Source organism: Grammomys surdaster, unplaced genomic scaffold, assembly GCF_004785775.1.
Source record: "Grammomys surdaster isolate TR1022 unplaced genomic scaffold, NIH_TR_1.0 125504, whole genome shotgun sequence".
NCBI lineage: Eukaryota > Metazoa > Chordata > Mammalia > Rodentia > Muridae > Grammomys > Grammomys surdaster.
Genome location: NW_021620360.1, coordinates 1472107 through 1484618, shown reverse-complemented (window position 1 = coordinate 1484618; position 12512 = coordinate 1472107). Strand labels below are relative to the sequence as shown.

Genomic DNA, 12512 nt, shown 5'->3' with positions numbered 1-12512 from the left:
AGGAAGGTTGAGAACCACTGCTCTGGAGTCTGCAAACTTGTACAGAGGTGGGGCAGCAGGCAGCGGGCAGCAGGAAGGGTCTGGGTCACATGTAAATGACAAGATCAGTTTTGGAGCCAGGTCCACCCCTGCCTCAATGCATGGGTGCGGGTGTTACAGGCCCTCTACCCTCAAGAGAGGTGTGACAGCCACTTAGGGGCTGACACAGACAATCTCAGAGTCTGTGTGGATTTTTCCCATGGTAGCCCTCAGGACAGTGCACAAAGATATCATGTTCCCAGACCTTGCGGCATGTGGCACCCTCCTGGAGAGCTACAAACAGTCCCCTCCTGAGCAACTATGCCATCCCTGGGCAAGAAGCAGCAACAGACCTTGGGCTACTACAACACCCTCTTCCTGATGCCCACCAGGAACTGACTGGGTCTACAATAAAGAAATGCTGGATAATTCAAAGGCCCAGACACAAAGAAGAGGACACGGTCCCAGCACAGTAAGTTCTTATTATTGCCACAGAGTGAGCCCCACCAGGAGGTGATGTCACTGTTCCAGCAGAGCCCACAGATCAGCTACAGGGTGGGCTGCACCGCTCTGCCCTAAGAGCTGAGGTCAGTCAGAGACTGGGGTGGTGGGAGCTCGCAGGCTGTGAATGAACAGCAGGGGAGCTGACTGGGAAATGAAAGTCACCTCAGAAGCCCAGGGCACACTATCCAGGCCTTGGGCACACTCTGTGGAGGCAGAGGATTGGCAATGGAGGCTGAGTGAGGGAGTGAGGTGTGTGGAAGTCTTGGAGACAACAGGAACAGGAAAGGGATCCCAGGTGACAGTGTGGGCCCTGCAGAGTCCATGGTAGCTTAGGGCCCGGTGTGTCTGAGTCAGAAGTTCGGCTTGTGTTTCTTCAGCTCCACCATGAGGTGATGGATATTGATGAGCTCGGCCCTGGCAGGGAGCGCGCGGAGCTGGGGCTGGGACAGCATCCGGTGGAAGCGGTGGTACAGCTGGATCAGCTGGGTCAGCGCCCCCTGCACAAAGGGGACTCGGAGTCAGACTCATGGTGACTGGACCTGTCAGAGCTTCACCAGAGTCTCAGGCACAGTGCTTGTTGGCCTTTAAGACATTCGTGTGATGCAGAGCCCAGAGGAAAGAGCAAGGAAACAGACAACCATGGGACACAGGCAAAGGGCTGGGAGTGGCTGGTCACCTGGATGATGCTGGTTCCATTTCGAAAGTTGGTAAAACTCCGCATTACGTCCTGACTCAGGGACTCCACTGACGCCTTCCAGGAACTACCAAAGCCACGGATCAGCTGAGTGACTCGGGCTGACGGCAGAGGAAAGGGCTTGTGAGAGAGCAACCAGACCTGGTGACCTTCCACTGTCCACCCGGCACAAAACAACCAGGGCTGGTGCCCAGCAAGGCCTGCCCAGGGCACAGCCATGCTTACCATCAAGCCTGACTTTCCTGGTGTTCTTCCAACCAAATCTTCCCTGCTGCGCTGCCTCCTGACACTGTGAACCCCACACACTGTCCCTAACTCCTGCTGTCCCTAACAAGTCATGACAACACTGCATACCTTCCTCCCCTCGGAGCCGCTCAGCCTGCCCACGCTCAATCAAGGCTTCAGCCTCCTTCACAAAGGCCACCAGACCCCCGAAAGGGGGAGACAGCAACTCTTTGATGAACTCCTGGAGAGAAGTGCAAGCCCACACAGGGTCAAACTCTGGGGAACAAAGGACCCCTACTCTGGACAGTGACAACTAATAACACAACAGACAGCAGCCTCTGTGAGCCTTCCACCTTAGGTGGTGATGTCACAAGGTGCAGGGGATGTACCCAAGGATTTCCTTCCAGAACCAGGAACTAATAAGCTGCTCTTCAGGAAGAGTGCTTGCCACTGGTCCCCAGAACACATGGTGGAAGAAGGAAGAAAGGAGCCCACTCCTAGAAGTTGTGACCTCTGACCTCCATGTACTTCAGATGTGCCTGTGCAAGCCTGCATGCACACACATACACACAGGGCTATAGTGCATAAACACACATACACACAGGGCTATAGTGCATAAACACACATACACACACGACTATAGTGCATAAACACACATACACACACGACTATAGTGCACACACACGCATACTCACATAGCTATAGTTTTACTTTGCTTCTAAGTGCTCAGTACCATGAAAAAGTTAAATGAAACAGACTAGCATTGAGGCAGTGGGTTGTAATCATGACTGCACACGGAAGTCAGTCCAATACCACACCCAGGCCCTACCTGTGTCCGAGCATTGAGCAGCTGCTGGAAACTCTCCACCTCTTTGCTGTCGTCAGCAGCTCGCTCCTGTTGAAGACAAGACAACTCAGGAGCTTAGAAACCCCTTTCCTGTCCAGCACTTCCCCTTCATTCCACACTGCAGACACTGCCAGGATCCAGGGGTAAAGCGCTGAGCTCCTGTGGAGCTTACAAGCTGTAGGGACTCCCCGGGGAGGAGCAGCCTTACCATCAGCACGCCCAGCATCATGTCATAGTTGTTGATGAGAAACACAAGCTGCTCCTTCCTGGAAGAGAACTCTGCAGCCACTCGGAGGACAAAATTCTCCACCTCCACCTGCAAAAGCCAAACAAAAGCAGCAGGGTAAAAGCTAGGTGACAGGGACCCTCCCCCTCCTGGCAAGTCTGTCCTGCCCAACCCCACCTGTAGATGTCCCAGGAGCTGCAGCCTGCGTTCATTGGGGATGGTCTGGTTGATGCTGACAAGTGCAGAGGAGAACTCAGCATAGCATAGTGTGATCTTGGAGCAAGAAGGGAAGGCTCACACCTGCCTGCCTGGCAGACACAACCCCCAGCTGCCTCTGCAACTCCTGTCCCCAGTTAGGACAGGAGTTGTCTGCCTAAGTTGACTCCTTCAGCAGTACCCAACCCACTACTTAGTGTGACCACAAGAACCCCGTGTTACCCTCACCCGCCCTTACATAGTGGGGCTGAGTGTCCAGTCCCCCAAGGTGCTGGGGGTCAGTGCTGCGGACACTCTGGACATTCATCTCCAGGATCAGCTCAAACCGAGGCCACAGCAAGGCAAGCACCTGCCCCCAGTACCTGCAGGCTTAATCAGAATCAGAGGTAGCTGACTAGGGGTGCTGGCTGCTCAGGGGAGCACAGCACTCTTCAGGAGAGTAGGTGTGCCCGATACCAATGCTGCCCCTGGGACACACAATGGGAATGAGGGTGAAGGACATCAGGTGAGGAAAAGCCCAGGGTCAGGACAGAATTGTTTGCATAAGATAAAAAGCTGACTGCCTCCAGGCATAAGGACCAGAGCTCAGTGACCTGTCCAGGGCAGGGACGTCACCCTTCGCTGCAATGCTGCGGAACCGGAGAACAATGTGGAAACAGAGAAAAACAGCAATGGCGTCGTAGCAGTCGGCCAGGTAGGACTCCAGGTGTTTCTGTGGCAGACAACTGAATGTTAGCTTGTTGTTTGAGTTGCTGCAGGCAAACAGATGTACATTTCTTTGGGGACAAGGCACTGGCCAGGGAGACCAGATCCTTCCCTGTCCACAGGCATCTGAGTGGCCTGACTCCCTCACTAGCCACACTTCTGTAAGTTCCCCAGAGCAACAGAACCCGGGGCTGACTTGGGATGGGAGCTCCAGGTTCAGGGCTTGGAGAACACTCATTCTCCACGAGTTGCTGTCTGTCTGTGGAAAGGCACGGAAGTCGGAAGCTCACCAGTGTCATAGAAAGTGTGCGGCCCATGACAGCGTGGAACAGGTCATGTGCAGATGGGCCAGAGACGACGAAAAATTCACAGATGAAAAGATATTCACGGCAAGAATTGTCGAGGAGGGCATAGTGCTGGCTGCGGAAGAGGGCTTCAAACGGATACTACCGAGACAGAGAGACATGGGTGGGTCTCACACTGACCCCGTGGATATGGAGACTCAGCACAGCTTAGTACTGAGAGCTCACAAGACCACACACCCAAGCTCCAGGCAGGGAGGAGCACCCTGAACAGACACTCAAGAGGGGGCACAGGTCACAGAGAAGCCCTGCCCACTGGCTGCGGGCCCCACATCCACTTCAGCTGTTGCCTCCCGACAGCCACGCCCCAGCCTCTGCACACCTCTAAGTCCATGGCTCCTAACCTCTGGAATCACAGCAGGCCAGGGAACCCCCAAACTAACACTTAGGGAACTGATCCCTGGCCATGGAGGGGTAGCCTCGACATACCCTCTGCTCTCCATGCTGGGCAGTATGGGGCACCAGGATGGGGGCCTCGAGCTCGGCCGGTGAGATGACAGCACCACGGGTGCCCAGGGTAAAGATGGTGTTCCTGCTTCGGAGGGACGGCTTCGAGAAGAATCGTGAACAGCATCAGAGTCAGGGAAAACAATGAGACCAACTGCACCAGGCCCAACAACCCAAGGGCTGAGGATCCCAGGAAGCTAAATATGGCCCGGACCGCCATTTACAGACCAAAGCCTTGCTTCTCCTGACACCCGTAATGGCCGTCAAGATTTTACAAACCCTCTGAAATAAATGTGAAAAGCCGTCAGAATAGTGTGTGCTTCTTGGAGAGGAAGCTCTGGCTTTCTCATCCTCAAAGGTCAAGAACCACAGAATGAGAAAGAAACACAGCCCTGAGCTGGAGAGATGGCTCAGCAGTTTAGAGCACTGACTGCTCTTCCAGAGGTCCTGAGTTCAATTCCCAGCAATCACACAGTGGCTCACAACCATCTCTAATGGGATCTGATGCCCTCTTCTGTTGTGTCTGAAGACTTATACAGTGTATTAACAAAAGAAAAGAAAAGAAACACAGCCCTGCAGGCTGGATGTCCCCACCATGAGCCCGGCATGTGAGTCTCCCCTCTCAGGATATCTTTCTTTGCTGTGTCTTCTACACCCATTAGATCCTCTTTCTCAGCAACTTCCTCATACTAGAGAAAATAACAGAGGTGAACAATCACTCTCCACCACCAGCAGGTGGGGAGCTCTGCCCTCCTCCCCTACCTCCTCCTCCCCCCCCCTCCTCCTCCTCCTCACCTCCAGCCTGGCTCACCTGCACTTTCATGAGCCGTCCCACATAGGAGCGGAAGTACGACAGGTAGATCTTCCTCAGTGTCTCTACATACTCGTCCCTGATCTCCTTGGCTGTAGCACGCTCATTGCCCAGCAGGAACTGATAGAAAAACCTGGAAGGACCAGGGCAAGTCAGACACCCTGGATGTCCACGCTGGACTGTTGAGAGTCTCACAGGCCACCCTGTGCCCATCCTGAGGTGGTCACCTGTACTTCAGCAGGGCTGTCTGGGGGATCTGATAGTTGGTCATCGGCTTTCTGAAGGAGTATGTCTTCTGGAGAATGAACTCACGGATCTTCGTCACTGCCTAGACGTGGGGAACAGACAGACAGGCCGTGAGAGGGTGGGCTTTTGCTGTATGGCAGGAACAGGGTGAAGATAAAGGAAAGGAAAACAATACTTCAGTTCTGTTCTCATTGTGGAAACACGGTCTCTCTGTGCAGCCCTTGCTGGCCTGGGATTCACAGAGGTCTGCCTGCCTCTGCCTCCTGAGTGCTGGGGTATAGTCATGCACCACCAGGCCCGGCCTTATTTTTCTGGGTTGTTTCATTTTGTAAGTATGGAAGGCTTTACAATTTGCCTGTCATCCCTTACTTACAAAGGAGCCATGCTAATCTTCTCTGTATTGTTCTAACTTTAGTATCTAGGATACCAAAGCGAGCACTGCTTGTTTTTGAGGCAGGGTCTCATGTATCTGGGGCTGGCCCCAAACTCTGTTTCTTCTTCCGCCTCCTGAGTGCTAGGACAACAGACTTGTGCCATCATGCCAACATACACAGCACTGGGGACAGAACCCGGGGCCTCATGCATTCTAAGCAAGTGCTCTACCAACTGAGCCACATCTCCAGCCTCTTTAGATTTTCCGGGGATCTGGAGGGCCAGCGATGCACTACACAGCGGGAAGCAGTGGGAAGCCCTTGGGAAGCTGACTCTAAGCATTCCACTCCCCACCTTGACCTGGAGCCGGTCGAGCACGCCTCTGACATCTGCACAGGCAGCGGTGCCTCTCGCCTCCTGCTCTCTGACTGCAGCTGCCTTGGCATCCAGCTCCTGTAGCTGCTCCAGGAACCTGGGCTCTGTCACTGGAGCTTCCAGAATTGCTCTGAGGAGCAAGGGAGGATGGGAGTGGTTAGACGGGGGTGGGGGGACTTGTCAGTCCTGAAACAGGCCCTTAAAACATCTCACGTGTCATTTCTTCCTTTCTCTGTGCTCTCATGCCTTCCAGATAATATGCACAAAGTTTTCATCTCTGAGCCACACCTCCTCAGGTAGCCCTGGATCACTCCTAAGCTGTGTCCTAGCCTATGGCAGCTAAAGAAGGGTTAGGAGTTTTATTTTTAATTGGTTATTTTATGTATTTACATTTTGAATGTTATCTCCCTTCTCCCAAGCATGTGATTACAGGCAGAAGCGGGCACACCTGGTTTCTACATGGCACCTGACAACCCCAGCCTGAAGACCTATGTTTTTAACTGTGTAGGTAACCCAGCCCAGCCACCTGCTCTGGACATTATGACCCTTCAAACCAGTGACTCACGTGACCAGAGCAGAGGGCACTACCAGCCCATCGATGAGTTCCCCAAGTTTTCCCCAAACTGCCTGTCGGTTACGAAGTCAGATGTTCATGGCCCCTGACTGTTCCTGAAGGGTCTGGATCTCAGAGCTGATGGAGCTGAGGTCACTCTGAAAAGCTCCCAGCATCTGCTCCATGTGCTGTGTGGAGGGCAGAAAGCATTGTGGGCATGACTCCCGGTGGATTGGGGTCAGGGACAAGTCTGCCACCCAAGTCTCTGAGCGAATACCCCAGTATCCAGCAACCAAGGAGAATGGGAGATCTTCATTTGTCCAAGGGGGACTAAAAAATACTGGGGAAAAAAAACGGAAGAGCTGAAGGCAACAGGTGAGGGCCACCCACCTCCAGGATGGCATCACAGGCTGTGATCTGATTGTGCAGAGATGCTATGTTTTCACTCTCTTGGATATCTGACCCACAAATGTCAAGGGCTTCACACTGAACACAGAGCTCTGCAGATTAGCAGTACCTGCCCACAAGTTCTCCCCAAAGTGACCTGAAAGAGACAACATCCCTGTGGGGGCTACCTGCATCACACACCCCAAAACCCCATGTCAATAGCACCCATCTTTTCCCTCTGCTGGAGGATACAGTCCCGGATTGATTTCTGCTCAATCTGCTGCAGCTCCAGCTCCACCTGCTTTGAATAGTGTCGAAGATCCACACCCTGGGGGAATGACAAAGTCAGAAGAAGCCACAGTGAAAGGACACGAGAACAGACTGGGTGACAGGCTAGAGGGAAGCCACCAAGTGAGGTGACACTGAGTAAGGGAAGGTGGGGGAGATCAGTGCAGTGGAGAGCCTCACCGTTCTGAGAGCTTCCTTCACTAACTCGTCCTCCAGATTTGCCTGGATGTGAACTGGAAACAAGTTGATATTTAGGGTCCCCTGCTACACCTCCCTCTGCCCACACTGGGCACATACAAACCACACCCATCTCCCCTTCCCTTCCAGACCCCATCCTCTCCAGTTATAGGCACAGTGCTTTGCCTGGTGGGACTTTCTGCTGTTTCAGCTCCTCATGGTCTACTCAACCTCAGATCAAAAATATTAAAGTGTGACTTGTAAGATCTAAAATGTGTGGCATCCTGAGAAGCTGAAGAATCTCTCGCCCAGCCTTGGATAGGAAACATCTTTGCTCTATGGTATGTGCTGTTCCTGCCTCTCAATCACTCTGTCTTAGCTGTCTGCACATTTCTGTTCAAACAGTCTTATTTTTACTTAATACTAACCCCAAAAATCAAAAAGCAATGCAGCAATTTTATTATAGTGTACTACTATAACCATTCAACTCTTACTGTTCATTTCTTACTAAGCCTAAATTAGAAATTAAATCTTCTCAATTCATAGATTAAACTTTATAGGTACATTTTAAAAAAAAAACCATAGAGGATCATCTACTGGGGTTATGTAATATATTCCTAAAGAATACTTTGTCTGCACCCCGTCACTACTTACCATCCACTTCATCCAAGATGAACTCATCAGAGGTGATATCCAACTCCCCAAGTTGTAGGGGCTCTTGAAGTCCAGAAACACCCCCCTGAAGAGGGACAGGTGGATGAATGTGGGATACAAAAATAGGTGTTGATAACAAAATACAACATGATATCTCTAGTCAGGCAAGTGATACAGGGGTGCTTTTGCGAGGTTGCCATAGTGAGTGGGTAAATGATTCTCATACACTCAAATCTACATTTTTGGGCTACTGAGAATATCAGGCAATTCTGGAGTTGCTGGAGTTGTTCCAATGAGAAAAAACTAGGATTAGTCAAACTTGCCTTTGAATTTAGGGCCTCAGTCTCCTGCTATCCCAGGTGATCTACCTGAGGGAGTTCCAGAGGCTAAAGTTGTCAGCTTACACAGTGTTTACCCATGTGTCAGGGGCACCTCAAACATACTCATTCGTCTAATCCTAACGACCACCTACAAGGTAGGTCCTAATAACGTCTCCACTTTATAGGTGTGGGAAGCTTTGGCACCGAAAACAGCATAGCTTTCAAGAGATGGGGCTGGAAGTGGGACTCAGGCAATCAGGTTCCAGAAGCCACATTCTTAATCTTTTACACTAAGTTCTCATTTCTACTAAAAAATGTGAACAGGAAACTGACATTCTCCTTAGGATTTGGGTTTCAGCCACTTCGGTCCCCACGAAGTCTTGGTCACCATCACCTGTACCAGGACAGCTCGGAGCCTTATGTCTGAACGCTCCCTATGCCTTCCTGAGGAGAGGGACGACATGACAACACTCTGGAGGACAAACAGCCCTGAGCACTTAGGATGGGGGAAGGAACCTGAATCCAAAGGTCCCACCAGACAGTCATGATCAAAGTCCAGTGATCTTAAGCTTGATTGGATTGTCTGTCTTCTGTACCATCCAGTGGGGTTCCTGGGGAGCAGGGCATCTGCAGGTTTCACATGAGAAACATGTACCCAGGCTGCAATACCATCTTCCTTGAGGACTGTGGGAGTGGTTAGCAGCACCAGGAAGGGTCCTTTCCACCAGGGTTCCAGTGCTTGTGCCCAATGCCTCCTTCTGTAGACCCAGTCACCAGTCTGGAAGCGGTTATCGGTCTCTGTCATCCCTGTCTTCTTCCACCCATGGGCTCTCATTTTGGGCCAGTTAGTTGTGACTTGTCAGACAGGAAGTGTATCCTGGCCCCCATCTTGCCACAACAGAGGGTAGGGACAATCTGGGATGACCATAAATGAATGGGAAACCTGGCCCATCCCTAGGTCCACTGTTCTTCCGGTAGTTCATGAATACATTTTGGTGCCAGTGGCTCCTTGGACCCAAGATTTTTTTCTTGGAAATGGGACCAGCTGCTTGGAGGAGGATTGAGTATTGAGCCCCTGTGTCCACCAAGAATTGAGTGGGTTTCCCCTCCACTCTGAGTTGCTCTGGACTCAAAGAGGGGTCTGAAGCCTGTCTACCCCAATCACTGTCTCCACCTAGGGCTAACACCTTTGCCATTTGGGAGGCACTTTTCCCAAAGCCTGGGAGTTTTCACCCCTGGCTTCTGTTTGTTGGGGCACTCTCAGGTGCAGTGGTCCCTCTCCTTGCAATGTGCACACTGGTCTTTTTCAAGGGATTTTCTGTCTCTCTTTGAATGGAGTCTCTCTTCTCTGCTTTCCCTAACTACTGTAGCCAAGATTCTCTGTAAATTCCTTTCCTGTCACCTTTCGTTTTTCATCTCCCTTTCATCTTCTTCCTTCTCTTTTCTCTCCTTCTCCTCCTGTCTCCCTGTTGTGGTAGACTTTCTCAGCAACCTACACTAAATCCTTTAACAACTTATCCTGTAGTCCTTCTAACCTCTGAAGCTTTTCCCCACTAGCCTGGTCTATAAAAGCCATAGTCACAGTAGCTTTGTGCTGCTGAGGTCACAGGGTGTATATATTGGCAGAATGCCTCCATGAGTTGCTCTGGAAAGGCTGGAGGCAACTTGTCTGGTCCCTCCTTAACCTTGGTCAGATTGGTGGGTATTCATGCAGCCCCCTTGAGACCTGTCAATGGAGCCTGGTGGTAGACTTTCAGGTGCCCCTTACCTTCTGATGTATTAAAGACCCAGTCAGGTCTAGTCAGGGGAAAACCCACTGTCGACAGCAGGCTGACCAATCGATGGTGCCCCCATGTCTGAGGGGGCATTCTTTCTGGCTTCCTGCATTACCCTTTCTCGATCTTCAGTTCTTAAGAGCACTCTCACAAGTTGTTGAATATCATCCCAGGTGGCCTGATGAGTAAATAAAACAGTCTCAAAGAGATCAGTCAGCCCCTTGGGGTTATCTGAAATGGGGGAGGGGATGTTGGGCTTTCCAGTTGTACAAGTTTGCCAAAGAGAAGGACCAATATTGCATGTCCTGATTGCCCTTATCTGGAGGCCCATATGCCCTCAGCAGGAGACCCATCGTGGTTTCAGGGGAGGTGGCTCTCAGATTTTGGGTCCCCATGGTGGGACCAGAAACTTGGGGGTCACCTCCTATTCTTCCCTCCAGTAAATGGGGGTACAATGGCTCTGATCCCGTAAGGGCTGAGGACCCCGGGGTCATTGCTGGCACTGGCAGGGCCATGGGGGCAAGGGTAGTGGGATATGGAGGAGGAGGGTCTTGGAGCAACAGGTCTGCTGTTGAAGGGTCTTGGAGGATCAACTATTTCTCAGGTTTGGATTCCTCCTCCAATGTTTCCTTTTTCCTGATGGCCAGAACCTGCAAGGTGATTCCTGGGGAAAGAAAGGCTTTTATCCCTGGGAAGGCAGGGAGTCCTCTGCTAGATTCTTTCAGGTGACTATATAGGACACTTGGGGTCTGGGTGCCCAAGGGATCCTGGCCTAAAGACTCTTTCCTCTACTGCTTTGATCACCTGCAAGTCGAAGGTCCCTACAGGTGGCCACCCTACTCCAAAGGTAGGCCATTCCGAGATGCAGAGAGTAACTAATTGCCCTTCTTAGATTCAGTCTGTCCAATGTCCAAAAATGTTGTCAGTCCAAGAACACAGAACGAGATAACCAATACCAACAAACACAGAGAAAGATAATCACACACCATTCACCCCTTCCATGGGCCCAGAAACCAGGTTATAGCAAGACTCAGCTCCAGCCAATTCTGTCTTGCTGCTCCCAGTAATCAGGTGTCTTGGCTAGCTTATGCTAGGGCTGGGTCTAAAGGAGGGGAGTCTTCCCGACTCCCTCCAGGGGACTTGGAGCTTCCACCAGGCTCCCCACATTTGTGACATTAAGGCATGTCTTCCTGCCACTTTTGAAGCCCAGATGCTTGCTAGCAAACCGAAAGTTCAGACAGGCTTACAGAGACTACGACAAACAGGGAGTCAGACAAAAACCCAAGTACGGGCTCCAGCCTCTCCTCCAATTCACTGCTCTCAGGTGTATCCCCACAGGGGGCCAATTCCAGGCCGATGCACCAAGTGTAAGACTCTGATGAGCCTTAGATAACAGGGACCTCACCACCACCCCACCCACATGGAGCTGGAGCTGGATGCAAAAGCAAGAGGAGTTTATTGTTCCAGTGCACTGGGGTTGACCTGCATCCAAAGGAGAGGCGATAACCCCGGGCAGCCGATTCGACCAGCTTTAATACAGTTTTCAGGGGTAGAATAGAGCCACAGCCATTAGGCAGAATGTGATTGGCAGAACAGTGTGACTTTTAACCTGATTGGTCCTTAGGGAATGAGGTAGCAAGGGCTTCTCTTAAGTGCAGGGGGGGTGGGCAATGGTCGGTCAGTCCCTCCTGTGGTCTTCCTGAGGAATGTAATTAGTCTCTCCCTTCTGGAGGAGGGAGGTGCCTGCATGCTCCATGACCTCTCTCTCTTCCAGGTGGGGAGGGGGCCTGGTGGAATTTCCCAAATGCCCTGAGCTGACCTCTTCAGTGTGTGTGTGTGTGTGTGTGTGTGTGTTGGTCTCTGTGTGTGTATGTGTGTCTATATCACTGTGACTGGAGAGTGTGGTGTTGAGTAACAATTGGGTGAGGATCCTGAGGTGTAATCTCACTCAGAAGTTGTATTTCAGCCCTAAGATCATAAGGACCCGTGACAACTGCAAAACAGAGGATTTGGGGCTGAAGGGAAAATCCCTGACTGCATTCAAGCTAATTGAATAAAACATAGTCTCTTTGTGTCAATTATTTGGGAGCAAGCTGGGTTAGAGAAAAGCACCACTTATTAATTTTATGATATACACCTTGACAAACAATCACACCTCCTTGTGTCATGATTAACTTCCAAATGAAATCAATATCCAGGCCATAATATATTGAAACATGAGATAACTATCACTAACTTGCCCTTCTCTTACCCCAGGTTCAGTCTGTCCAATTGTACAAAATTGCAAATGCATCATAAATTTAGAAAAAG

At 51.2% G+C, this 12512-nt stretch overlaps 1 protein-coding gene and 1 non-coding gene across 2 annotated transcripts; both read right to left on the bottom strand.

Annotated features, from left to right (window-relative positions):
* Positions 1-764: 764 nt before the first annotated feature.
* On the bottom strand, positions 765-8149 carry LOC114638106 (vacuolar protein sorting-associated protein 52 homolog). The gene is given in 18 exon segments (XM_028786472.1): positions 765-1019; positions 1199-1317; positions 1571-1682; positions 2271-2336; positions 2497-2604; positions 2692-2787; positions 2969-3092; positions 3324-3442; positions 3726-3881; positions 4227-4360; positions 4876-4933; positions 5056-5188; positions 5283-5383; positions 6028-6178; positions 6614-6789; positions 6992-7059; positions 7241-7316; positions 8108-8149. Coding segments are annotated over 18 exon segments (1971 nt in total). The 5' UTR covers positions 8135-8149; the 3' UTR covers positions 765-872.
* Positions 5630-5740, bottom strand: LOC114638145. Its single transcript, XR_003713828.1, has one exon. It is a non-coding gene; the product is annotated as a U6 spliceosomal RNA (small nuclear RNA).
* Positions 8150-12512: the final 4363 nt, after the last annotated feature.